General features: G+C 46.7%; 1 protein-coding gene across 1 annotated transcript in view; it reads left to right on the forward strand.

Annotated features, from left to right (window-relative positions):
• Positions 1 to 23,992, forward strand: part of LOC132348104 (sodium/glucose cotransporter 1-like) — a 62,507-nt gene extending 38,515 nt beyond the window's left edge. The window contains exons 11-17 of the mRNA XM_059895256.1: positions 887 to 1,022; positions 3,317 to 3,424; positions 4,645 to 4,795; positions 16,350 to 16,518; positions 18,877 to 19,092; positions 21,253 to 21,352; positions 23,697 to 23,992. Coding sequence (XP_059751239.1) covers positions 887 to 1,022; positions 3,317 to 3,424; positions 4,645 to 4,795; positions 16,350 to 16,518; positions 18,877 to 19,092; positions 21,253 to 21,352; positions 23,697 to 23,992 — 1,176 coding nt within the window. The remainder of the gene's footprint in view (positions 1 to 886; positions 1,023 to 3,316; positions 3,425 to 4,644; positions 4,796 to 16,349; positions 16,519 to 18,876; positions 19,093 to 21,252; positions 21,353 to 23,696) is intronic.
• Positions 23,993 to 27,968: the final 3,976 nt, after the last annotated feature.

Below are 27,968 nucleotides of genomic sequence, written 5' to 3' on the forward strand. Positions count from 1 at the left end.
CAGGACCACTTTGGGGTTCTTCCTCCTATTAATAAACAATGCATTTGGGAAAGAAAGAAAGCATTAAAGAAGAACATGAAAATCCTACCTGTCAATCCTACTATCCCAGGATTAACCTCTATTGTCATGTTGGTTTATTCCTGTGGACTTTTTCTAGGTATAGAGTCAAGGTGTGTGTGCTATTGTATCCCGTGCCTTTTTGTTACTGTCACACTATGCGCATTTTTTCACATTATTTAGATATTCTTTGAGAACGTAATTGTAATGCATACAGAGTACTGCATTGTCTTGATGCACTGGGCCATGTCTTTATGTTCTTTCTTAAGTGCTTCTCCATCTGCCCGCTATACCATTCTGCTCGGGCTGAGTGCACACCGCCTCTTACAGCAGGAGCACAATGAAAGGGGGCGTGAAGCATCTCCCAGGAGACTTTGCATGTTAAAGTCTACACTGGTTCATTTCCACTTGGACAAGGGAAGCAGGTCCCAGTTCTAAACACTCGTTTGTTACCGGGGACCAACCTGTGCTTGGATTGATGTCACAAGGGCAGAGACGGTCTGTGGCCTCTAGAAGGGAGTCTCGTCCTTGCCAGGGGACAGCTTGTGAGCACTGTGCTGCTGTGATTGGTGTGCAGTGCTAGCAGTGAGGCCAAGGTCAGGCCACTCTCCTCCCCTCTGGTGGCTGTGCACTGAGCAAAACGTGTGCTTCGGTCACACATGCCTCCTCTGGCCCTGCATGCCCGGAGACACCTGGGTGATCGGGGTGAGCAGTGGGCACACCCTACGGCTACTGCAGGTCACAGTTGTCCTATCTGTGCCGAGGCAGCCCGGGCTTGATACCCTCTGAGAAAGCCACCCCCGCCCCCCGACCTGTGTTTCCTCGGCAGATTTTTGTCCAGGGCTGCCTGGCAGGGAAGAACATGTCTCATGTGAAAGGCGGCTGTGTCTTGTGTGGGTACCTGAAGCTGCTGCCCATGTTCAGCATAGTGACGCCGGGGACGCTCAGCCGCGTCCTGTACACAGGTAATTCTTGCTCTGCTGTGTTCACACTGATCTTCTTCTCCTCTCTTAGGCGTCTACATCTAGGGAGAATAGGTTATCAGCTCTCCCGCTGGGGAGACTGCTGGGGTTGAGGTGCCCCAGATTGCTTTCTTGGGAGCTCATGGATTTAGATTAGGGATGTGGCTGAGCAGAAGTCTGGCAGGGACCGTGGATGTAGGTGGCAAGAGAGGAATTGCGGAGAGGAAAGTTCAGGCGGGGATGAGCCAGCCGACGCTCCCTGCAGTGGCCGGTCTCGGCGTGGCGTTGAGGCATGGTCCATGGGGAGGTCAGCTGTTCCCCCTGCACTGCAGGCACTGTCCTGCGGGCACTCCTGGGTGCCAGGCATCGTGCTCGGATGTGACCAATGCCGTCGCTGCTCTCACAGCCCCAGGTGTGGCACGTCGATGGAACCCCCAAAGCGGGTCTAGCCCTGAGGCCCACGTTCTTTCTGTTAAGTGCTATGAGAACATCCCTGCTGCACTTAATGAGCTGTCATAATTTCGTGGATGTCCCTCATCCCCGTTTCAGCCTCGTTTTACTAGGTGTACTGCCTCTCGGTACCAGATTTGTTTATTCATTAAACCTTTATGGAGCACATACTCAGATGGTGCAGCCACATGGGCAAAGCAGGCGGCTTCCACGGAGTCTTCTGCCTCAGTGCTTGACAAGGTCAAGCAGAGAGTGAAGCACTTTTTATTGCGAAGCAGCATGTGCAGTAGACGTCTGTAACCCTAATCCATCCTTCAGTCTGCCTCTTTTTTAATCCTGATCCCTTTCCAGTTTCAACAGAGAAGAGCACTCCGTTCCAACATCCCAGATTTGGCCTTTGGCTGTCAGGCAGCTCTTTCTGGGGTCTCTTAGGTGGTGGCTCCTCGTAGGTTAGAAAATAGGCCTCTGTGCTCTCTAGGGCCCCAGAGTCCCCTGGGCTTGGCAGCCCTACCTCCCCAGCCCCACTTCACCTCACAGACCACCCCACCCACTGAGGAGGAAGGCTGGGCGAAACCACATGTCTCTTGGCCTCTAGAAGTGGCTGAGGGAGGACGGAGAAGAGCGGGCCTCAGGAAGCCACACGCCCCCAGCTTCTGACCACCAGGTGAATAGAGTTTGTGGGCTGCCCTTGGGAGAGCTGTCAGGGTGGGGAGGGGCCTGGGACCACTTGTCCCCCATCCTCAGAAATGGCCAGACTCACAGACTGTTTATACACACTCATAGAGAGCGGTTTAGCACAAAAGCTCCGCACCTGCCCACATTCCTGGGAGAATATACCTTTCTAGTAACCTGAACGCTCCTGGTGCTAGATTCTGGGTCTCTCCCGTGGCCAGAGCTGGGGGCCAGACACCTGCAAGGTGTGATTCTTCCAGTCAGGTTTTCCTTGGGGGCCACTGTATTAGTTGGGGCTCTTGATTGAAAATGACGTGCACTTTTAGCTCCTTTTTCCTCCGAGCTGGTGTCCTCGCAGTCTGTCTGATGGCAGATGACCACCAGCAGCACCAGCCTTCCACCCTCCAGCCCAACGACCCCCAGAAAGAGTGTTTCCTTTTCGCTCTCCCAGCAGAAATCCCAGGGGAGTCCCGTGAGCTCCCTTGGGTGACAGGGACCAGTCATTGTGGCCAAGGGGAAGGTGTTTCCAGAATGGCCAGGTGGCCCCTGGGCCCCTCCCAAACCATGCCGAAGGAGATTGAGGGCCTGCTCGCAGGGCAGGGGGAGGGAGAGCAGGCAGAGGAAAAGCTGCCCCCCTTAGTTTTCCTGATGTCCCCAGTGAAACCCCTTGCTCTCCACTTAAACCCAGGCCCTTCCTGCCTCTTCCTAGTCTACGTTGATTCGTTGTTTTGGTTTTTTCTCAGATGGTAAGTTTTTATCTGTTATGTAAGCTCTTGAAGGCCTATCACATTCCCTCCTTTACTTCCCTTTGTCCAAATTTCTCCCCAAATACTCTGAAATAACACCCCTACGGGGCTAAGGGAGTAAGGTCATGAGTGGCCCACCCATCAGTGTGTGGATGAATCATCGTTTGCTTTCCTGACACCTGGCTGGGATCATTGAAAGGCTTGTCGAGGTCACAGGACTTGCTTTGGGTCAAGCAGAGAACTGGCAGAAGCACTGACCCGCTGACTCCCGGGGCCTGACCCCCAGCTCCTGACGCACGTGTGGGGTCACGAATTGGAGACCAAGAATCTGCTATCCACACACGGTTCCTAATTTGCTTCCCTTTCCCTGAGCTCAGATTATAGTGCTCAGGGGCCACATCCTGGTGTGACCCTTGTCTCTCTTTGCAGATAGAGTGGCGTGTGTTGTGCCTTCAGAGTGTGAAAAGTCCTGTGGCGCCAGAACTGGCTGCAGCCCCCTCGCCTACCCTGTGCTGGTGGTGGAGCTGCTGCCCAGTGGTAAGAAGTGGAGCTGCCGTCCAGGGCTGTGAGTGGACGGTCAGGAGTGAGGGCCCCGGTGGAAGCGTAGGCTGTGGGAGGGGCCCTCGGTGTCCCGGGAGCCTTGCGGCCTCCTCTTCCTTTCTCTCTCTCTCTCTCTCTCTTTTTCTCTCTCTCTCTCTCTTTCTTTCTCTTTCTCTCTCGGGCACGCACTCAGGCCCAGCCTCTGCTCGCCCTTTGCCTGGTCCCCTCCCTGCAGAACCCACGCCTCTGCTCCTCGCTGCCGCAGATGGGCGCTCGGCATTGTTCTAGTCTGTGGGGACAAAGAGGGGAGCGAGACCGCATCCTGCTCTCAAGGAGTTCAGTCCAGTGGGACAGGCAGGGGTGTGGCTTTCGTCTCACCCACTTCCCCACATCCCAGGGAAACGGGCAAACAAACAGTACAGTCTTTTTAAATTCCGTATTAGCTCTGAGGATAAATAGGCTAGCAATGTTGAGACATTCCCATAAAATACAATGTAGATAGAGCCCAACTGAGGGAAGCACCGACCATCCCACAGTTCAGGAAGTGGGTCGCCCAGCACCCGGTGCTGCTGCCCAGGGCCGTGGGGCACTTGAAGCCAGGCCAATCCAAGAACTCTAGTCTTGGCCTGGCCTGCGTACCTACTGAATACAGTGGGGCCTCCTGTGCGAGCCCTGTTACCCTCGGGCTCTCCCAACTACGCATGGGAATCTCTCAGCAAAGCCGCTGCCGCGCAGTGGCCTTGCAAGTCAGAAGCCTAGACTGTTACGTTTATAGGTAACACTTGTTGAGAGCTTGCTCTGTGTTGGGCATTGTGTTAACCCATCTTCTTACTGTATCTTAATCTTAACAACAGTCTGTGCAGTAGGTACTTTTATACCCTCCTTACAGATGGGGACACTGAGGCACAAGGAGCCACATCATCTGTAAAAGGGGACAGCCCTGGTGTCCTTCTCACAGGGCTGTAGGGGGATCGTCAGGCTGATGCCTGAAGAGGTGCTCCAGCCCAGAGTAAGCACTCCCATTATTATATGAAGACACAGCGGCCAGCTAGCAAGGCTCGTCACAGAGCAAGGGCAGCTATAATGCACTGATCTATCTTAGATGGACTGCCACTCCGAACAAAATTTGCTATGTGGAAATGTTCCTCAGGAGGCCTAAGGCATCTCCTGGCACGGCCAGAGAGCTGGAGGCCCAGGAAGTGTTCCTTTTCTTCCAGACGTTCGAGGCTTGATGGTGTCCGTACTCTGGGCCTCTCTCATGTCCTCCCTGACTTCTGTTTTCAGCGGTGCCAGTGCCGTGTTCACAATGGACATCTACACCCAGATACGGCCGATGGCCACTGAAAAGGAACTCATGCTAACAGGAAGGTGAAGGATTCCTCTAATCGCATGAGTTACTGCCATCAATGAATTGATGCCCACAAATGTCATTATGTGAAAAATGTAGGCTCTAATGCTGCATATAGAGTTATCTTGTTTATATACAGCATGGTGGTGTTTTGTTTGTTGCAGTTTTGCAGTGAAGATGTATTGCTTTTATTTATTTATTTTTTTTTATAAATTTATTTATTTTTGGCTGCGTTGGGTCTTCGTTGCTACACATGGACTTTCTCTAGTTGTGGCGAGCAGGGGCTACTCTTCATTGCGGTGCGCAGGCTTCTCATTGTGGTGGCTTCTCTTGTTGTGGAGCACAGACTCTAGGCGCGCGGGCTCAGTAGTTGTGGCTCACGGGTTCTAGAGCGCAGGCTCAGTAGTTGTGGCACGTGGGCTTAGTTGCTCCACGGCATGTGGGATCTTCCTGGACCAGGGTTTGAACCCATGTCTCCTTCACTAGCAGGCAGATTCTTAACCACTGCGCCACCAGTATGGTGTCCTGTATTGCTTTTATAATCACAAAGAAAATTGTTTCCATTTGGGAAAAAATTAAGTAATAATCACAATGATAACGGGTACATATTAGCGTACCCCCCAAACTAGTCCTTGTGAGGAAGTGTATCTACATTATTTCATTTTCTCTTTCAGTCCTCATGACAACCTTTAAAGGTAAGTTTTAGTTCTTATTCTCACTGTACAAATGGGGGGAGTGGCTCAGAGAAGGGAGTTGGTCTACCTGAGGTCACATGGTAAGCGAATCTCATCCAGCTCAGGGCCATTCCATTAACCAGGAGGCCTCACATGCTAGGCATAAGGCAGGGGGTATGAATGTGTAAACGTGGGCCTCATCGTCATTCTGTAGGGTTTCACACTGGCTGTCCGGGGACCACTTCCAGCCCACACACTTTGAACTTGGCCTACGTTACACCTCAAATGCCTCCTTCATCCCGTAGCAAGGTACATACTGCTCACTGTCTTATCTGTCTAACCCCTGCAAATTGAGTTTGCTGTTACATTTTGATTAGCATTCCATTGTTTAAAAAGCACTTTTCTGAGAAACTTTAAGAAACAGGTACCAGTTTTATTTAAATTTTTATAGAACATAGGGGAAAAAGAGGAAGACTTAAATTCATTTCATAAAGCTCAAGATATTGATGCCAAAACTGAACAAACACAGCACAGGAAAAAATTAAAACTAAAGACTCATCTCACTTTTAAATACCAATGCAAAACTTGTAAATAAAATATTAGACACAAATCCAACAATATACTAAAAAAATGTTAAAAGAATGACATCTCATTACCAACTGTGATTGTTTTCCAGAAATACAAGGATGGTTCAATATTAGGAAATGTAGTAACATTACTCACCATATTAATAGATCAAAGAGAAAAATCATATATATCTATTCAGACAATGAAAAGGTATTTGGTAAAATGGGTACCTTTCAACATGACAAAACATATTTGTATCACCCTAAAAGCCAAGTCATGCCTAATGGAACTAGAAAGGAACAAGGCAAGAATGTCCCCCCTTACCACTATATTTATACTAATATATGTGTAAAATAAAATGTATATATAAGTAGACCTAAATAGATATTTCTCCAAAGAAGATATACAGATTGCCAACAAACACATGGAAGGATGCTCAACATCACTAATCATTAGAGAAATGCAAATCAAAACTACAATGAGGTATCACCTCACACTGGTCAGAATGGCCATCATCAAAAAATCTACAAACAATAAATGATGGAGAGGGTGTGGAGAAAAGGGAACCCTCTTGCATTGTTGGTGGGAATGTAAATTGATACAGCCACTATGGAAAACAGTATGGAGGTTCCTTAAAAAACTAAAAATAGAACTACCATATGACCCAGCAATCCCACTGCTGGGCATATACCCTGAGAAAACCATAATTCAAAACAGGACGTGTACCACAATGTTCATTGCAGCACTATTTAAGTAGCCAGGACATGGAAGCAACCTAAGTGTCCATGAACAGATGAATGGATGAAGAAGATGTGGCACATATATATACAATGGAATATTACTCAGCCATAAAAAGAAACAAAACAGTTATTTGTAGTGAGGTGGATGGACCTAGAGTCTGTCATACAGAGTGAAGTAAGTCAGAAAGAGAAAAACAAATACCGTATGCTAACACATATATATAGAATCTTTAAAAAAAATGGTTCTGATTAACCTAGGGGCAGAACAGGAATAAAGACGCAGATGTAGAGAATGGACTTGAGGACACGGGGAGGGGGAAGGGTGAGCTGGGACGAAGTGAGAGAGTAGCACTGACATACATACACTACCAAATGTAAAATAGATAGCTAGTGGGAAGCAGCTGCATAGCACAGGGAGATCAGCCTGGTGCTTTGTGACCACCTAGAGGGGTGGGATAGGGAGGGTAGGAGGGAGGTGCAAGAGGGAGGGGATATGGGGATATATGTATACATATAGCTGATTCACTTTGTTACACAGCAGAAGCTAACACAACATTGTAAAGCAATTATACTCCAATAAAGATGTTAAAAAAAAAAAAGTAAACCCACAGGTGAAGTTAGCAGACAAGGACTTTGAAATAACCTTGATTAATAGGTACAAGAAAATAGAGGGAAAGGTTTATAAAATAGATGAAAAGAATTAGGAATTTTTCCAGAGAATTAGAATTTATAAGAATAAGAAGGTCTAGAATTGAAAAATAAATATCTGAAATTAAGAACTCAATGGATTTGTTAGCAACTGATTGGCTGTAGCAGAAGACACTGTTAGTGGCTTGGAAATGGATTAGTCAACAATATCCAAACTAAAGCACACAGGAGAAAAGGAAGATACACGTGGAACGCAGAAGAATAATATATATGTAATTGGAAATTATATATATATACACACACATTTATATATATATATACACACACAAACACACACACACACACATATATATATATATATATATATATATATATATATATATATATATGTAACTGTAGAAGCAATTTTGAGAAGACAATGGCCGAGAATGTTCCAAATATCTGGATGACTATCCAGAGATTCAAGAAATTCCACAAATCGCAGGCAGGATAAATACAAAAGAGACCATACCCAGGCCACATGATAGTGAAACTGCTGGAGTCTGGAGATAGAGAAGATCTTTAGAGCAGCCAGAAGAAAGTAAATCACATCACCTTCAAAAGAGCAACGGAGAGACTGATAGTAGAAGTTTCAACAGAAACTGTAAAAGCCAGGAGGCAGTGGAGTGACATCTTCAAGTGCTAGAAAAACTGCCTACCTGGAATTCAATACCCATCGAAATCGCCTCCAGAGTGAAGGTGAAACAAACAGATTTTCAGATAAATGCAGGTTGAGAGAATTTATTACAAAAGAATTTCACGATAAGAAATACTAAAGCACGTTATTTAGGCTGCAGGAAAATTACCCAGATGGAAGAATTGACCTTCAGAGAAGGATGAAGAGCACCAGAAAGGGTAAGTACGTGGGAAATAGAAGTGAGTGAGTGTTGACATCAATAAGAAAAAATGTCTATGGGATTAACAACATATGGAGGCAAAACATATGCCAGTAATCCCAGAGAGAATGAGAAGGGGATAAATGGAGCTTAAGTATTCTCACGTTCTCTTGCTATTTGGGACGTGGTAAAAGTCAAAACTTGTACCAGACTGTGATATGTCAAGGATGCATGTAGTCTCTAGACTAAACAATATAAGAACAGTTCAAGAATGTTTAACAAGTTAATAAAAGTAAAATATGGAATAACTAATAAGTCAAAAGAATAAAAAGAACGTGAAAGGTAGGTTAACTGGAAAACAATAGGATGGCTCCTAAATATATCAGTCATTTCATGAAACAGAGATCGGTAGACTAGCTGAGTTCAAAGGTGAAGATTATCAGAGCTTTTTTTTTTAACCAACTGTAATCTACATAGAAGAAACACCTTCTTTCTTTTCCAGTTTTGTTGAGATAACATTGACATATAACATTGTATAAGTTTCAGGTGTACAATAATGATTCAATATATGTATATATTGTGAAATGATCACCACAAGTTTAGTTGACATCTATCACCTCACATAGTTAGTTTTTTTTTCTTGTGAAAAGAACTTTTAAGATTTACTCTCTTAAAAAAAAAAAAGAAAAGATTTACTCTCTAAGCAACTTTCAAATATACAACATACAAATACACAATCCTGTGTTGTTAACTACAGTCACCATGCTGTACTTATGTCCCCAGAACCTATTTATCTTATGACTGGAAGTTTGTATCTTTTGACCACCTTCACCCATTCCCTCCACACCCATCCCCAGTCTGCTCTCTGTTTCTATGAATTCAGGGTTTTTTTAGATTCTACATATAAGTGAGACCATACAACACTTGTCTTTCTCTGTCAGACTTACTTCACTTAGTATAATGACCTAAAGGTTGTCACAAAAGGGAGGATTTCTTTCTTTTTTGTGGCCAAACAATATTCCATTGTGTATACGTACCACATCTTCTTTATCCATTCATCTGTTAATGAACACTTTGGTTGTTTCTATGTCTTGGCTATTATAAATAGTGTAAAGGCTGTAGAGGTCTCTTCAAGATAGTGATCCTTGTTTCCTTTGGATATGTACCCAGAAGTGGAATTGCTGGATCATGTGGTAGTTCTGTTTTCAGTTTCTTGAGGAACCTTCACACTGTTTTGCACAGTGGCCGCACCAGTTTACACTCCCACCAACAGTGCGCAAGGGTTCCCTTTTCTCCACATCCTCACCAGCACTTCTTATCTCTTGTCTTTTTGATAATAGCCATTCTAACAGGTATGAAATGGTATCTCATTGTGATTTTGATTTACATTTCCCTGATTAGTGATGTTGAGCACCTTTTCATGTGCCTATTGGTCATTTAAATATCTTCTTTGGAAAAATGTCTATCAGGTCCTTTGTCCATTTTTTAAATTCTATTATTATTATGTTGTTTTTGTTGTTGTTGTTGTTATTAAATTTGTCTGAGTTCCTTAGACAGCTAAGGAACTATCAACCCTTTATCAGATGTGTGGTTTGCAAATATTTTCTCCCATTCTGTAGGTTGCCTTTTCATTTTGTTGATTGTTTCTTTGACTGTGTAGAAGCTTTTCAGTTTGATGTAGTCTCACTTGTTTATTTATTTTTTTTTATAAATTTATTTATTTATTCATTGTATTTAATTTTTTTTGGCTGCATTTTGTCTTCACTTGCACGCGGGTTTTCTCTAGTTGCTGAGGGGGGGGCTACTCTTTGTTGCGGTGTGCGAGCTTCTCACTGTGGTGGCTTCTCTTGTTGCAGAGCACAGGCTCTAGGCACGCAGGCTTCAGTAGTTGGGGCTCATGAGCTCTAGAGCACAGGCTCAGTAGTTGTGGCGCACGGGCTTAGTTGCTCTGCGGCATATGGGATCTTCCCAGACCAGGGCTCGAACCCACGTCCCCTGCATTGGCAGGCGGATTCTTAACCACTGCGCCACCAGGGAAGCCCTCACTTGCTTATTTTTGCTTCTGTTGCTTGGGATTTTGGTGTCATATCCAAAAAAAAATCATTACCAAGACCAATGTCAAGGAGCTTATCCCCTATATTTTATTCTAGGAGTTTTATGGTTTCAGATCTTATATTTAAATCTTTAATTCATTTTGAGTGGCGTTAAGATAGGGGTCTGGTTTCATCCTTTTGCATATGAATGTTCTATTTTCCCAGCACTATTTATTGAAAAGACTGTCTTCTCTTCATTGAGTTTTCTTGGCTCCCTTGTCAAGTATTAGTTGACCATATATGTATGGCTTTATTTCTGGGCTCTAGATTCTGTCCCATTGGTTTATGTGTCTGTTTTTATGCCAGTACCATACTGTTCTGATTACTATAGCTTTGTAATATAGTTCAAAATCAGGATGTGTGATGCTTCCAGATTTGTTCTTCCTTCTCAGGGTTGCTTTGGCTATTCAGGATCTTTCATGGTTCCAAATGAATTTTAGGATTATTTTTTTCTAATTCTGTAAAACATTCCGTTGGAAATTTGATAAGGGTTGCATTGAATCTATAGATGGCTTTGGGTAGTGTGGACATTTTAACAATACTAATTCATCTGATCCATGAACACAAGATATCTTTCTATTTATTTGTGTTTTCTTCAATTTATTTTATCAATGTCTTATAGTTTTCAATGTAGAGACCTTTTATCTCCTTGGTTAAATTTATCCTAAGTATTTTATTGTTTTTGATGCTATCATAAATGGGATTGTTTTCTTTATTTTTTTCAGATAATTCATTGTTAGTATAAAGAAACACTACTGATTTTTGTATGTTAGTTTTGTATCCTGAAACTTTATTGAAGAGAGACATCTTCTTTAAGATTGAGGAAGGCTTAAAGAAAACATGAGAAAATACATACCATGCAAATATGAACATAGATGCAGAAAATTTTAACAAAATATTAGCAAATCAGGTCCAGAAACATAGAATAATACACCATGACCATCTGGAGTTTATTCCAAGAATGCAAGCATAGATTTTATTCAAAAATCAATCAATGTACTTGACCACATTAACTGAAAACAGGAGAAAATTACATAGTCATCTTAATAGATAAAAATCATTCAAAACTTTTAATACCTATTTTTTAATCTTAGCAAATTAGAGAATTTAAAAGATCTTCTTTATTCTGACTTTTAAACATACATATTCTTTAAAACCTATAGCATTTATCATACTTAATGTTTATATTTGAAAATCTTTTCCCCTGAGACTGGGAACTAGACACATGCGTCCACTATAGCCACTTTTCTTCAGCATTGTACTGGAGGTGCTACTCTGCAAAAAGGTGAAAAAAGGAAACAAATGTCATAAGGATAGAAAGGGAAGAAATGAAATTTTCATAAAAGACTTCATAGACAAACTTAAAATTTTAAAGTGAATTTAACAAGACTGATAAAAGATCAAATACAAGAATTAATCATATTTTACACATTACACATTATACATATTACCATTTGTAGTGTCATTAAACCATATCAGGTACCTAGGAATAAATCTCACAAAAGATATGAGAAAATTGCTGAAAATTACAAAGCATTGTTGAGAGAAATTAATGAGACCTAAGTATAGCAGGAATATACCATATCTGTGAATTAGAAGATTCAATACTGACAATATGTTTGTTCTCCCCATATTATTCTACATACTCAGAGTAATCCCAATCAAAATGCCATAACTTTTTTGTGTGCATATAAAAATTGACAAATGAGTTCTAAAAGTAATATAGAAATGCGAAGAGCAGAGAATATCCAAGGCTATTCTTGAAGATGAACAAAGCTGGAGGATTTATGCTAACAGATAGCAATATCTATTGTGAAGTGACACTAATTAGACAGTGTGGTTTTATTGCAGGGGTAGACAAATTAATGGAACAGAATACCAAAAAAGGCGCACAGGTATACAGTCATCTAATTCATGACAAAGATTACAGTATAGTGCAGTGGGGGAAGTGGTAAGGGGAGAAGGAATGGTACTGGGTAATTTGGCTATTCCTGATAAAAAGAATATTGACTAACGCCCTTTACACAAAAATCCATTTCAGGTGGACTGTGTACCTGAATGCAAAAGGTGAAACAATAAAGCTTTTATTTTTTAAAAGTGGTCAGCGTGACACCAGATTGCCAATCACATATAATATGCATCAACAGTAGCTTTCTTAGCATGTCATAAATAAATTTTTGCATGATGTAGAATTGTGTTTACATATCAGAATGCAAATACCAACGTCTGGTTTATAACTTTTGGCTCATATTCTGTAATCCCCACATCTGTCAGGATTTGTGCCATCATCTGTGCATCTTTTGGCACGCTCTTAGGAGAAGCCATCTTGCCAGGCTCCATGATAACTGGTGATCAGACTCCTCGAGCTAAATCACCCAAGTATTCCACCTAGTGTGGTGTACCAGTGAGCACCAGTTCCTGGTGTACCAGTGAGCAGAATATTCAGGAGCATCCTCACTGCCATGGCTCCAAGCACCTCCCCAAATTTTACCTTATTATCCTTTCAGTGTCTGTAGGATCTCTAGTAATGGTAATCTGTGGGCGGGGGGGGGGGGGGGTTCTTTTTCTCTTGAGTGAACTTGCCTAGGGGTTTATCAATTTTAATAATTTTTCCAAAGAACCAACTTTGGGGCTTGTTGATTCCTCTGGTTTTTTTCTCCCATTGAATTCTATTTGTTTCCTTTTTTCTATTTACTTTGGATTTACCCTGCTTTTCTTTTCTTTCTTTTTTTTTTTTTTTTTTAGCTTCTTAAATTGGAAATTCATATCACTGGTTTAAAACCTTTCTTATTTTTTACAATTACTACTTAAAACTATAAATTTCCCTTTAAGCTCTGCTTTAGCTGCATCCCACAAATTTTGATATGTTGTGTCTTCATTTTTAATCAGTTCAAAATATTTCCTAATTTCCTTGTGATTTTTTTTCTGTGTTCATAGATTATTTAGAAGTGTGCTGTTGGATTTCCAAGTATTTAGTACTTTCCTAACTATTTTATTGTTATTGATTTCTAATGACTTCCACTGTGATCCAAAAAACATACTCTATGAGATTTTAATCTTTTGAAATTTATTGATACTTTTGTATTCTTAATTTCTGTCTAGTTCCTCTGTTATATATATTATATATACTGTGTATATTATATACACAGAGGAGGTATTAAAAGCTTCATTTATGATTATGTAGTTGTCTGTTTCTGTCTTGTAGTTCTTTCAGGGTTTTTTTTACCTCTTATATATTCAAGTTCTGGGATTAGGTGCCCTTATGCTTGTTATGGTTTCCTGAGGAATTAACTTTTTCATCATTATGAAATGTCCCTTTTTATCTCTGATAATACTTCTTGTCTTGAGATTTACTTCATTACTGTTATAGATCACACCAGCTTTCTTATGCTTAGTGTTTATAACATCTTTTACTTTCAACCTGTAACTATATTTAAAATGAGTCCCTTGTAGAGCACATATAGTTGTATCTTGATATTTTTAATCTAATCTGACAATCTCTGTCTTTATAATTTGAGTTCACTTGCATTTAGTGTAATCATTAATATGGCTGGAAATAGTTTTTATATTTTAATTTCTTTTTGTTGTTCTAGGCATTATAATAGGCGTTATTAACCTATCTTAGCGTACTTAAAATCAATATTGTATCATTTTATGTAAAATGTAAGTACCTTGCAACAGTATATGTCATTTTCCCCTTTCATCATTCATGTTATGATTGTCATATATTTTACATCTACATCCATTATTAACCCCAGAATACAGTGATAGTGATACAGTTTTTTGCCTTAAACAGTCAACTGCCTTTTAAAGAAAATAAAATAAGAAAAAATATATATGTAGCATCTTATATTTTACTTTTTTGGTGCTCATCATTCCTTCTTTTAGGTTCAAGTTTCCATCTGTGTTATTTCCCTTCACCCTAAAGAATTTCAGTATGTCTTGTAATGCAGGTCTGTTAGTAACAGACTCTCTCAGTTTTTGTTTATTGGAAAATGTTTTTCTTTCATCTTTATTTATTTTTAAAATTTTTACTTATTTTATTTATTTATTTTTGGTTGTGTTGGGTCTTCGTTGCTGCACGCAGGCTTTCTCTAGTTGCGGCGAGGTACGCAGGCTTCTCACTGCGGTGGCTTCTCTTGTTGTGGAGCATGGGCTCTAGGTGCGCAGGCTTCAGTAGTTGTGGCACGTGGGCTCAGTAATTGTGGCTCGCAGGCTCTAGAGTGCAGGCTCAGTAGTTGTGGCACATGGGTTTAGTTGCTCCGCAGCATGTGGGATCTTCCCGGACCAGGGCTCGAACCCGTGTCACCTGCATTGGCAGGCAGATTCTTAACCACTGCGCCACCAGGGACACCCTCATCTTTATTTTTGAAGGATACTTTTGCTGGATGTAGAATCCTGAGTTGACAGTATTTTTCTTTTACCACTTTAAAGTATGCTCTTCCATTCTCTTCTGTCCTCTTGTTTCTGATGAGAAGTCATCTATAATTCATAGTACTGCTCTCTGTATGTAATGTGTCTTTTTTCCTGGGCTTTCAAGATTTTCTCTTCATTTTCGGTTTTCAGCAGTTTTGTTATGGTGTGCTGATTGGGCTTTTCTGCACTTCTGAATCTGTGAATTAATGGTTTTCACCAAATATGGGAAATTGTTGACCATATTTCTCTGCATATTTGTCTTCTGCATCCCTCATCTCTTTTTTTGTGACTCTACTTACACATATTTGCTCTTTTGATGTTGTTCCACAGATCATTGAGGCTCTGTTTATTTAAAAAAAATTTTCTCTGTGTTCTTCAGTTTAGAGTTCTATCAATCTCCCTTTAGGTTTATTGGCCCTTTCTCCTGCCATTTCCAATCTACTGTTAAAGCCAACCTGTGAATTTTTCGTTTCATATTTTGAACCAGAATTTCAGTTCTGGAATTTCTATTTGGTTCCTTTTTAAATTTTTTCTAGTATCCAGTTTTCTGTCATGATTTCACATCTGTTCACTTATAACTATAATTTCCTTTAAGTCCTTTAACATAACTACAGTAGCTGCTTTGAAGTCCTTGTCTGCTCATTTTAATATCTGAGCCATCTTGGGGTCAGTTTCTATTGATTGCTTTTTTCTTGACTATGGGTTACATTTTCTTCTCCACATGCCTAGAAAATTTTATTATATATTGAACATTGTAGATAATACATTATAGAAATTCTGGATCATGTTCCTCTGAAGAATATTGGTTTTTGTTCAAGCATGCAGGTAAATTACTAGTTGATCCCCTTAAAGTTGTGGAGGCCTGGTTTTTATACTTTGTTAGGGTGACTCTGTTTCAGTTTTGCTCTAGTCTTATAGCAAGTTCTTAGTCCTGGGAAATAGTCTCTGCTTCTAAGGCATGGACATTCAGGGGTTTCAGTGAAAAGCCTGAGGTGGTTACCTAGCCCCTCTGACTTGATGAGATTCAAACTCCAATTTCTGTCTCCCCTGCTATAGGCAGGCAATGAAATCTTTGCTCAGCTTTTTCTGCCTTCCAACAGTTGCTTGTTGGTGGACTATTTGGCAATTCTTCCCCACACGCACAACCAAGGGTTTAAAGGGAGTTTATGCAAATCTTTAAAATCAGGTGCCGTACTAATCCATCTGAAATCTTTAGAAATGTGTTACCCCTGAAGAAATTAATATTTTCCAGGTATTATATATTTTAAGCACGACCATCCCAACACAGTCTCCAAATGTGATGAAAATCTACCCATGATCCAGTAACAGGCAAATGGACCCTCAGTTTTATTTGTGCAGAAGTTGAAGGGTTTTTGCCTGCAGCCCTATGGTCCTATTAGTGTTTAGGGGTATGGCTATCTCCTCTGCCACACTTATGAATGGGCACCTGAATTTAACCTAAGGAATAATTAAAACTAGCTAATAGTTTATGGTTTGTAGGTATTTTATTGGCAGGCAAGAAACTCATAAAATTGCCATTGACTTTTGGTTTAACTTACAGGTTTTTTGTTATAATCTTACTTGCTGTCTCCATTGCATGGGTCCCTGCTATACAAATGGCACACAGGGAACAACTATTTGAATACATGCAAGCAGTTTTAAGTTACCTGACGCCGCCCATTGCTGCCATCTTCCTGCTTGCCATATTTTGCAAGAGAGTCACTGAGCAGGTAGGTGGGAGTTGGCATGGCCACGGCATGGCAGTGTGAGGGCTTGCCTTCACATCATACCTGTCTTTGCAAAAGTTGCCCTGAGAGGGTCTCTTGTGCTTCAAGAGTTGACACCGTTGCATCATTTGCTTTCTGAGAGATGATTTACTCCTGGGCAGCTTTGGTCCAAGCTCCCTCATGCATGCAGGGGAAAGGCAAGCTCTGATTTGTTTTCTTCCCTTTGCAATGTAATCCACTTTCGACCATGCCATAGATGGTGCAAAGTGTGTGGGATCCTCCTGCATGCTTATCTAGGCACAGGAAGATATGCTTCTGTTGCCTCTGTGCATGGATGTTTCCTGCTCAGAGATTTCAAACTCACAGGGGGATGTTCAGTCATGAGCTCCTACCACCTTCCCTGCATGAAGACCATCTCCTCCAGCCACACTTAAAACTAAATAAAGATCCCAATTAATGGTTTGATCATTTCATCAGTAAGACTGAAAGCACAGTTTGCCAGAATATTTTCATTCATTATTTGAGTCACATCTTGACCTGTTTCTCCTAACAGCACTGAGCAGCTGGGCCTTGCACGAGTTCCCGAGCATGGTGCCTCTGTGACCTGGCTCCTGCCTGCCTCTCAGCCCTGGCCCTCTCCATACACAGTCCCTAGGCCCCAGCCACTGCTAACCACTTGCAGTGCTGATTGCCTGTTTCGTGCCTTTTCTGGCCCCTCTTCATTCCCATGGACTCTTTGCTTTGCCATGAATATCTTTGTCCACCTCCATCTGGCTGGTGCTTCCTGCAGGCCCGTGTCAGGTGTTCAATCCTCCAGACCAATCTGTTAGTGCTTCTTGCTCTGCCTAGCTCACCAGGACTCAATTGAGCACCGAGAGTGGGGTGGGGGGCTGCTGGGCTCTGGAGATGCTCTTCTCTGTGCTCTCTTGGGAAGGGCATGGGCAGAGGAGCAGGCAGTCAGGAGAACCTGCCTCCTACCAGCAATGGTCACCACCCTTGCGGTACTGAGGCCTATCACCAAGGGAAACTGGGGATCTTGTCAGTGGCTCTCCAGCTACCCCTGGTCCAAGGTTACAGCATATTGTGGCTACCTTCCTTGACCTAGAGAACTTCTCCAGGCCTTCTCTCCCACCCTCATCTGGCTTCTGCTGCCCATCTGTTTCTAGATCTTCACTTTTCTGCACGCCTCCTTCAATAAATGGGTCCTGTGGACCGCACCTGGCCTTTGGTTTCAGCTCTTTCTCCAAGATGCTTCCCACACACTGTATCCTCTACCTCCTCCAACACCCAGCCATACCGGAGACAGGCTCCAGATGCAGCTCAAGCACCAAGACGAAGTCCTCACTCTTAAAGAGTGGACTGTCCAGTTGGAGGAGACGGATGATACCCAATGAGCAGATAAGATTTCTGAGAGTGGTGTAGTGCTGTTTAAAAGTCAAAAAGGATCATGGAGGTTAGCAAGGTAGGTGCTGGGGCCAGGGGGAGCACAAGGACATTAGCCAAGATAGTGGGAGAAGATTTCTCCTAAGAAAGTGACCTCGAACCTGAATCCTGAAGGATGAGCCAGAAACACCAAGATCTAGAGAGAGAACCAAGCAGAAAGAAGGGCAAGTACAAAGGCCTGGCTGAGAGCACGGTGGGCAGGCCTGACATGCAGGAAGAGGTCATGCTTAGTGGCTAGAGTAGACTGACCAGGGGAGAGGGCGGAGCCAGGTGAGGTCAGCTCGAGCAGATGAGACTTGCTTCTGAGGGCAGCCATGAGAAGCCACGGTGGTCTTCAGCAGAGTCAGGGCACTCCCTAATCCATGCTTTGAAGAGGTCACTCCGGCTTCTTGGACAGCGGGTGAGCAGGACACCAGGTACGGATTCCACCTGTGTGAGAAAAGGTGGTAGATCGGGATTGAGGTGGTCACTGTGGAGACGATGGGACGATTTGCTGATGGATTGGGCAGAATGGTGGTAGGGCAGAATGGAAGGAAAGGGGCCAGGGATGTCTCCTGCGGTTTCTGCCTGAGCTGCCAGGGCGATGGAGGTGCCCCTGCAGCAACAGGCAAGACTGAGGTCTCTTTGGACACATTATGTTTGAGATGTGCCTTCACCGTCTAACTTAAAACTGTCTCCAGTATTTCCTAAGTTCTCTGATTGACCTAAGAGAGTGTCCACGCATCTCCGGTCTGTGTTCAGCCCAAGAAGGTGTCATCTCCTCACATTGCTAAGACTCTGCTTCTGCAAGGCATGTGAAGCCCTTATTATGCTGAGTTTAGCTGACCAGTTTAGACTGGTCAGGAGGTGAGGCTGAGGATGGCTTGTCTCATCCCCCGTCTTCCTCCCAGGCGACTCTCGGGGCTCCTCCTTTGGCAGGGTGCCTTCTGGGGGCTGACTGGTGGACTTCTGATTGGCTTCTGCCGCATGGTGTCCGAGTTTGCCTACGGGGCCTGGAGCTGCTCGACAAACAACAGGTGCCCTCGGATCATCTGCGGCGTGCACTACCTCTACTTTGCCGTCATCCTCTTCACCATCAGTCTTTTCACCGTCGTGGGGATCTCCTTGTTCACAGACCCGATTCCGGATAAACATGTAAGTGCTGCCGTGAGGATGCTCCGGGGTCCACCGCAGTCCCAGTGTCCCTGTGAACCGCAAGTTGGCTCTGCCAGCTTTGGAGAAAAGTGGCTGAATTCCTGCATTCTTTTTGAAAGCGGGGTGGGGGGCGGGGGGCTGGGGGTTGGGGGGACGGATGAGTCATAAATAGGCAAATAACCTCCTTGCCTTAAAAACTAAACTAAAAAGCTTTCCAACAGTTCTCCAATTAAGTATTCACTGAGAATGAGAAGTTTGGTTTTTAAAATACAAAATTTCCTTGAAATGCTAAGGTTGCTAACCTCAGTGTGAATTAATGTAATCAGGGCAGTCCCGGCTGCCACCCACCCAGAAGGGATTAAGCCAGCAGGAGGGGGGACAGTAATGCTGGCAGTGCTGTGGCTGGGGGCTGGGCATGCCTCGTTCTCCTTGCCCGGCCACTTCCCCTCTCCCAGGAGGCAGGTGTCAGTCACCCCAGTTGGAGTATAAAAAGCCTGGGCTCAGAGAAGTCAAGTCACTTGTCCATGACACCAAAACTAGCCAGCAGCAGGGCTGGGCCTGACCAGACTCCATCGCGTCAGCCACGTGGGCATGGCCAGGAGACTTAGCAGGCCAGGGGCTTGGCTGAGCCGGAGAGCAGCAGGGAGGGTCCTAGGTGTCCGAGGTGAGGGCAGGAGGAGCTCAGAAGGGAGGCGGGTCTGTGAGACCCGTGTGCCCTGGGGTCTGGGTGAGAGCTGAGAACTTGGAAGGCCACCTCCCCTCTGGCCACCTTTCTGCTCAGTAGTTCCTTTTGACCCATTCCTTTCTCGCATACAGAGCCCCGTGGGACTGGGATGGAGCAAGTGGGGAGGACGGCCAGGAGTGCCCAGGACAGCTCGCCCACCACACGTCCCCTGCCCTGCTCCCGGCACATGGAGAAGCCGTGGGTGCTGGACCCAAGCTCCTGTCTCTCAGGGTCTTAATGGTCGACTTGTCTGACTTCTTTTCTGCTGCTCTTTTATTCTCAACATTTTGGTCTTGCCCGCTTCTCAGGCAGCCACGTGCTTGAGTGCTTTTTCTGCCCAGCAGCACAGGTGCTCTGGAGAGGAGGGGAGGGAGGCAAAGGGGAACCGTGCTTTCGGGTCAGTGTCTATGTGCTGCACACCGGGCGCTACCAGGGGAAGCGGGACCACACTCGATCCCATGTTCTTCCTGCCCAGCGGCCTGGTCCACAGGGCTCGTCGTGTAATGGGGAAGGCAAATGCAGACGTACAGCATCACCAGGAAGCAACTCAAGGCTAAACCCAGTCTCTGTCACTGACATGGCAGCAGGTTCATTACTGATGTCTTAGTCCGAGAGGCGGGGCTTGAAGGGGCTGCTCAGTCACATCCCTGCTATGTTTGGGGGAGTGGGAGGGGTGGTGGTGCTGAGATTCAAATATACTGAATCCGGTATAATAGATTAAAACCTGCTCCGGGAGAGACTTGGTGGAAATGTTCGCTTACTTGTGCTTCTACTGACCCCAACCCTGAAAAAAAGCAAAAAAAAAAGCAACAGCAATTGGCTGGATTTTACTTCCCAAAGTCTCCGTGTTTTCAGGAAGAGAACAAAATAACAGACTAGAAGGGAAGGGATGCTCCCCTGCTGCATCTGTAAATGCCTTGCTGAGCTTGAGCGACTAAGCTTGCCTAGGGACCAGGCCATCTGGGTACCCCAGGTGAACCAGGTCAGGCCTCCTCTGGGCTGCGTGAGTGCTCACCTCTGACAGCCAGGAGGGGCTCCTGGAAGGAAAGCAGTTCCCAGGTCTACCCTGCGGGCCCATCCACCAGAAGCAGCAGACCGGAGTGATGAGCAGCTTCTCCCACCCTGAAGGGCACAGCTTCCTAGACCCTCAGTTCCTGGAAGAAGCCCTGAGCATGTTGCCTCCTACCCTACCATCCAGCCCAAGACACTGAGGTCACCTTTGGGCAGCCGCACAACCACACGGGACCAGAGCCAGCACTGAAATCCAGGGTTCCCAGGCGCCTTGCTTTCCCCACCCCACGTTCCTTCTGTCCCTTGTTAGAGTCTAACGACCCTTTTCAGTCCCTCGAGACCCCGGTGCCCAGCTGCGAGCCGTGGCACCATAAGGCCTGCGTGACAGGGTCCTGGGTGGTGACATGTGCCTGCTCTCCCCCCAGCTACACCGCCTCTGTTGGAGTTTATGGAACAGCCAAGAGGAAAGGGTTGATCTGGACAAAGACACACAAGGGAAGAGCCCCGCACCACAGGCACGGCCAGGTGAGAAGGGAGACCCAAAGCCAGCGGAGAGGCCTGTGCTGCTCCCTGCCCCCACCCCCGCTGTCTCCACTCCCAGAAATGCTTCCAGGCAGAGGCCCCGTCTTTCATTTTCCCAAAGATGCCTTGTGGGTGTTTGTCGAGGGTGAGATGCCTCTCGGACATCCGTGTGGCGGTCCGGGCCAGAGAGATCCAGATGGGAGGCGTCAGCAGGTGCCGGGGGAGGAGGGAAGGGTCCGTGAGGGGCAGAGAAACACAAGTGTCTGGTGATCTAGGAGCGTTTCAGCCGGGGTGGGAGGGATCCACCGAGCCACACAGATCACATTGTGCCTCAGCAGGAGGGGAGGAGGCACTGGGGACAGGGGAGGGACAGCGGGTCACAGAGCCTCACACAGGGATTCAAACCCAGAGGGATTCTGGGAAGTGGGCGGGAGCCTCTGCAAGGAGGAGGGAGCAGCCCCACCCAAGAGGGCGCCTGGGGACACCGCCAAGGACAGCCGGATTTCACTGGGGCAAGAAGAGAGAGTTCCTGGAGAGGCTCGGACCTGGGGGCCCCAGAAGGCCCAGAGGAAAGCTCTCGGCAGATGGGGTCAGAGGCGGAGTGCGGGGGCCCCAGGGAGGGCGACCTGCACCTCTTGAGGCCCTGACGCAAACAGGGATAAAGGCCTAACGAGATTAGCACTGAGTCTGGGGCAGAGAGTCTGGGGGGACTGTGAGTTTGGGGGAGGGAGGGAGGGAAGGCCTGCCTGGGGAGAGGCAGTGTTCTGGGGCCCCCTCTCCACTCCTGCCAGGAACGTTCAGAGCCCAGAGGGGCCTGGGACCCTCTCCTGACACCTGCAGGGCAGGGGAGTGGCCTCTCCTGAGCCAGGCTGCCCCGCGCCCCTGGAGGGTACAGGGCTCCCAGGATTGCTCTCCCTCAGGGACAGAGGAACTGCCCGTCGGGGGCCACGTGTGCCGGGGGCTCGTTCTGGGGGCACCTCCCAGCTCCTCTTCTCCCTCGTCCACAATCGTGGGTGGATGCCACGGTGACAGTGGCTCACACTTTTTGCCCATTTGGGATGTGCCAAGCACTGTGGAAAGTATGCCTATGTGTGACAGGTACAATTATCATCCCCATTTCAGAGATGGGGGGACTGAGGCACCAAACAGTTAAGTAGTCGGCCCCGGACTCCAAAGATAACCAGGCAGTGGTGGAGCTGGGATTTGAACACAGGCAGTCTGACTCCAAAGCGTGTGCTCTTGGCCACTGGTCTGTCCCACCTCCCGTCATACAGCCCTCGGGCTGTGTTTACATGATCAGTCGCCGTTGATGTACAGCAACCTTTTTGGGCCTGGCAGCTGCGTGATGGTGTGCTGACCCGGACATCTGAGAGACCGAGAGACAGGCCCAGCATATGCTGCTCAGGACCTCTCAGCACCGCAGCAGATATCTGCGTCTTTGGGGTCCTCTGGCGGCAGCACCTCCCCTGTAACACAGGCCCCTCCGTCACTGGCTGACGGGTTCCGCCATCCCTGGTGCTGCCCCAGCCTCAGGACACACAGCTGGTGTGCTGGCTGCCCAAGGGGATGAGACATGGAACAGGTCACAGCGCACACTTCTCAGACCGAGGTGTGCTTGTCTTATCATCAAAGAGGGATCCATTCCCAGACCGGCTGCGCTCACGTGTGTGCGGAGCTGGCCGTGGTGCTGACCCACGCCTGAGCAGGCCTGGGAGCGGCCAGCGTGGGCTGCACTACCAGACACCGGAGGGACATTTAAGCCCCAGGGTGAGACATTTCACTGATTTGGTCCAGAGATGTGAATAGAAACTTGCCCATAATTCCTAGACTTCCCCCGTTCCTGGAGAAAACACCAGTGATTCCCCTTTCAAGGGCCCAGAGGGCCTTACTTTGGGCCAGGCCGTGAGACTGGTACCTACGTGGAGAAGACACGCCCCAAGGTTGCTGAGGAGAGCAGAGCAATTGGGGCTTCTTCCATCCTCAGAGGAGCAGCCACTTGCCCTAGACCTACAGAGCTGTGCTGGGCGTGTGCTGGAGACGGGAAGGGTGGGCCCTCCAGAGCCCAGCGGGGAGGGCCTGCCCCGTGACGGCCGGGGTTCTGGGCCGGCTGAAGGCTCTGCCAGTGCAAGGCAAGCATGGCCCAGGCCGCGCCCGGAGCCCCCCAACCCCATGTCTCTGAGGGCGGCGGGAGGTGCCCTGCAGCAGCGGCTGAGGATTGTTCTCCGCATTAGAGCCAGTCTGTTGGCCTTCCTGCTGGCCTCACCGCTGAGATGTGAGCCCTAGAAAGACCCCCCTCCTGTGTGTGGCCTCTTAGCCTCCTGACCTGTGCCTATTCCCTCTGTTCCAGACGTATTTGAGGAGGCCGGGAGCTGCCTCTGGAAGGCCTGGGATGTGTTCTGTGGCCTGGAGCCACTGCCAGGCCCCAGACTCGCCCCGGAAGAGGCAGTCGTGCAGAAGATGGAGTGTGGTGACACGGAAGGGACACAGCACAGTGCCACGTCTGAAGGGACAGAGAAGCGTGACATGCTGGAAGGAACAAAGCTCCGAGACATGCCAGAGATGTCCCACTGGAGAAAAGTGCCCGACGTCTGCGGGTTCCTCTTGGTGTCGCTCACAGTGCTCTGCCACTTCTACTTCTCCTAGGCAGCCTGCGGGGACGTCTGGGGAGCGGGCGAACCACTGCCTCTTGCAAACGCCCTCATCATCGAGGGGACGAAACGTTTCCTACGGGGAGGCCCACGGACGTGGACCAAGGATCACACTGATGAAAACGCGCCCACAGCGTCAACACTGCGGGCTGACGGGCGGCGAAGCCCACTGGTGAGGGCAGAGACCGAAGATGAGCACGTCTGTCCTCTGTGCGATGAGTCATTCTCTCCAGATGGCTCCACTGCACAAACACTGGCTTTCACTTTAAATTTAATTTTGGCTTTTTATCTCTAGATATATTTGGGGGTTTTGCTTGTGTTTACTGTCACTATTTCCTTCCTATACCCACCTCCGTTTGCTGTGTTCTCTCCTTTGTAAAGGTATGGCTGCTGGCAAAGATGCTCCTCCTCACGCCAAGGGTCCCACCCACAGGGGGCTGTGCCTACTGCCGATGACCACACAGGCCAGCTGGTGCCAAGGCTGCCGTGGATGGAAACGTTGGCTCCTGCCTGGACCCGTGGTGGGGCTGAGGCGGTCTCTACCTGAGGACCAGGCCTCCCTGTGGCTCAGCTCTGTCTGGCTGCACCCCTAGAGGGCAGGTGGAGAGGAAATTTCCCTCCTTGTTGAGCTCTTCCCAGTTCCTCCCAGTCTGCCTGCTACTGGGAGTTGGGCCCAGGGGCTGTATCCCCTTTAGTTGTCAAGTATAGACCACTCCTGGAGTGTGTCTCTGGAGAGGCTCCCTAAGCCACCCCTTCCTCTTCCTTCTTCTTAGACCAAAATAAATGATTTGGGTCTTTAGAAAAAGTTTCAGATGCCTTGAAGTGATTTGGGGGAGGCCCACCCAGCATTGCAAAAGTCACACTCTGAAGGTGCAGTCGGGACCAGCCCCCCATCCCTCGTTTAGTCTTTCAGCTGACGTTTTTGAGTGCCTACTATGTGCCAGCACTGCTGGGAAGCAGTCATGGACAGAGCTCATGGTCTAGGGAAGTAGACAATGAAACACGAGCGGTGATGGCCAGCACCTAGTGTGGCCCGCTATTTCCCTGCCCAGGTTATCGTCACGTTCAAGCCATGGAGCCACCCCATGTGGAAGGACCAGAATCAACCACATTTCACAGAGAAGGAGACTGAGCTCAGCCAGGGGACCGAGTAAATGGGCCCTCTGTGCACGTGCACATGGCAGGAGCGCCCGCAGGGAGGAGGCCTCCCGTGACTGAAGCGGGAGGTCAGCTAGCTGGATAACAGAGGGACATGTGGGAAGACAGGGTGAGGCAAGGGTGTTAGGAGGCCAGAGTGCAGAACTGTGGGAGGTGGGGAGGGCAGGGTGGGCAGGGGCTGGACCTGCAGGCCTCAGATGCTTTGGGATCCTGAGTCCCTGGGAGCTTCAGCCAGGAAGGGATGGGATCAGATTTGCTGGCTGCTGTTGGAAGATGAAAGGGCGGCAGGAACACCCACCAGGAGGCTATTAGAGGAATCCAGGCAAGTTAGCAGCAAAAAAGAAAAGACAAGGGAACAGCATCAAGAGAAGCCAGCAATTAGAAGTAACAGGACTCGAGTACTAGACTTCTGGAGGGAGGGCCCAGGAGTGACTCTCTGGCTTGAGCATGTGGGCAAAGGGTGTACCAATTCCAAAGACAGGCCACACTGGAAGAGAGCAGGTGCAGGAGAAAAGTGGAGCACCATTTGGGACATGTGCAGTTTGAGTTGCATGAAGATACTTATTGCCGTCTTGACAATGTTAAGTCCTCTGTTTGATGAACATGGGATGTCCTTCCATTTATTTAGGTCTTCTAATTTCTTTCAACAGTGTTTTGTTTTCAGCACTCAAGTTTTGCACTTCTTTTGTTAAATTGATTCCTGGGTATTTTATTCTTTTTGATGCTACTGTAAATGAGGTGTTTTTTTCTAATTGAGATATAGTTGATGTACAATATTATATAAGTTACAGGTGTACAACATAGTGATTCACAATTTTTAAAGGTCATACTCCATTTATAGTTATTTTAAAATATTGGTTATATTTCCTGTTGTACAATATATCCTTGTAGCTTATTTATTTTATACATAAGAGTTTCTACCTCTTAGTCCCCTATCCCTTTTCTTAATTGCATTTTCAGATTGTTCATTGCTCATGTACAGAAAATCCTGCAACTTTGCTGAACTCGTTTATTAGGTCTAATATTTTTTAAGTGTCTTCCTTGGGATTTTTCATATATAAAATCATGTAGTGTGCAAGTAGAAATAGCGTACTTCTTTCTTTCCAACCTGGATGCCTTTTATTTCATTATCTTGCCTAAACTGCCCTGGCTAGAACCTCCAGTACAATGTCAAGTAGAAGTAGTGAGCGCAGACATCCTTGTCTTGTTCCTGATCTTAGAGGGAAAGCATCCAGTCTCCTCATCGTTGAGTATGATGTTAGCAGTGAGTTTTTGCAGATGTTATCATGTTGAGGAAATACTGCTCTTTCCTATTTTGCTGAGAGTTTTTGATTTTGTTTTAGTTTGGGATTTTTTTATGAATGGGTGTTGGATTTTGTCAAGTGCTTTTTTTGCATCTATTAAGATGATCATGTGGTTTCTGTTCTTTATTTACACATTACATTGATTCATTTTCACGTGTTAAACCAACCTTGCATTCCTGGGATAAATTACAGTTGGTCATGGTGTATAATGATTTTCTCATGTGGCTGGATTTGGTTTGCTAATATTTGGTTGAGTTCTTGTGTCTATATTCATAGAGGTCTATAGTTTTCTTTCTTTATGAGGTCTTTGTCTGGTTTGGGTATCAGGGTAATACTGTCTTCATGGAATTAATTGGGAAGTGTCCCCTCCTCTCCTATTTTTTTAAATTAGTTTGTGAAAGACTGGTATTAATTTTTGCCTGGAGACATTTAAGGGTAAGTATTAAGTTGGATGGAAGGTCCAGAACACAGCACAGAGGCTGGCGCTAGAGACTCAGACTGAGGGGAGAGGAGACAGTGGGCCAGCCTAGCTAAGAAGTGAACCTGGTAGAGGAAGCCCAAGTCAGGCAGATGAGATTGTGCAGGAGAGCAAACAGAGATGTCAGGTTAAGAAAGAGGGTTCTTTCTGCAGAGGAGACTAAGAGGGCACAACCAGGGCCCTGGGAGGAGGACCAAGACAGCCGCCACAGGAAGGGAGCACTGGCACCTGGGTTACTGCTCGGGCCAAGCACAAAGAGCACGGGATCTTGGCAGCAAGAAGTCCAGAGCCCTTCAGGGAGGTGGTAAGGGTGGAGCCAGCGTGCTATGGTTGAGGCAGGATGAGGAAGTGGAGCCCCTCAAGCCCCTGTTTTCCTGAAGGAGGAAAGGTTTCCTCTTACAGGGCCTTTTTTGAGAATGAAATTTAACCTGAAACCCCAGCTGGGCCCAGCAGCCGGTCCCTCCCAGAACAAGAGGGGCTGCTTGGGCTAATCCTGGAATCCCAGGACGCAAACGTCTCTGTGTTTCTGCTAGGAAAGTGAAGGCTCCAGGCCCTGGAAGGACTACAAGAAGGCACTCACCTGGGGATTCTAGCTCTGCGGGTAGCGTCTATTCTGGGAGGTTCTGTCCCTCAGGAAGTGTGGCTGCTGGTTGGTGATGTAACAAGGGAACAAGGGAAAACTGGTGTGAGGCAGGGAGCCTCGGAAACCTCATGGGGGAGATTAAGGCTTCGGCTCAGCCCAAACGAGTCCAGCCCTGAAGCTGAGCCGCTCCTGCAGCTTCTCCAACAGAGGTCAGAACCCTACTAGACCACCAGACAGGATGGGTCGGGGAGATCAAGGAGTCCCCATGCCTCCTCCCCCCGCAGCCTGGCTTCTCCACCCCTCCAACCCCCCGCGCCCCCCGAGGGCTCTCCAGCCTCCTTAGCCAGTTTCACTGCAGGAGAAGCAAGGCAGGTGGAGGCACAGGTGGGAGCTCCCTAGAGGGGGGCCCAGCAGACAACAGGGGGAGGGCTGGGGGGGAGGTCGGCCT

The sequence above is a fragment of the Balaenoptera ricei genome, chromosome 14 (genome assembly GCF_028023285.1).
Source record: "Balaenoptera ricei isolate mBalRic1 chromosome 14, mBalRic1.hap2, whole genome shotgun sequence".
NCBI classification, from domain to species: Eukaryota; Metazoa; Chordata; class Mammalia; order Artiodactyla; family Balaenopteridae; genus Balaenoptera; species Balaenoptera ricei.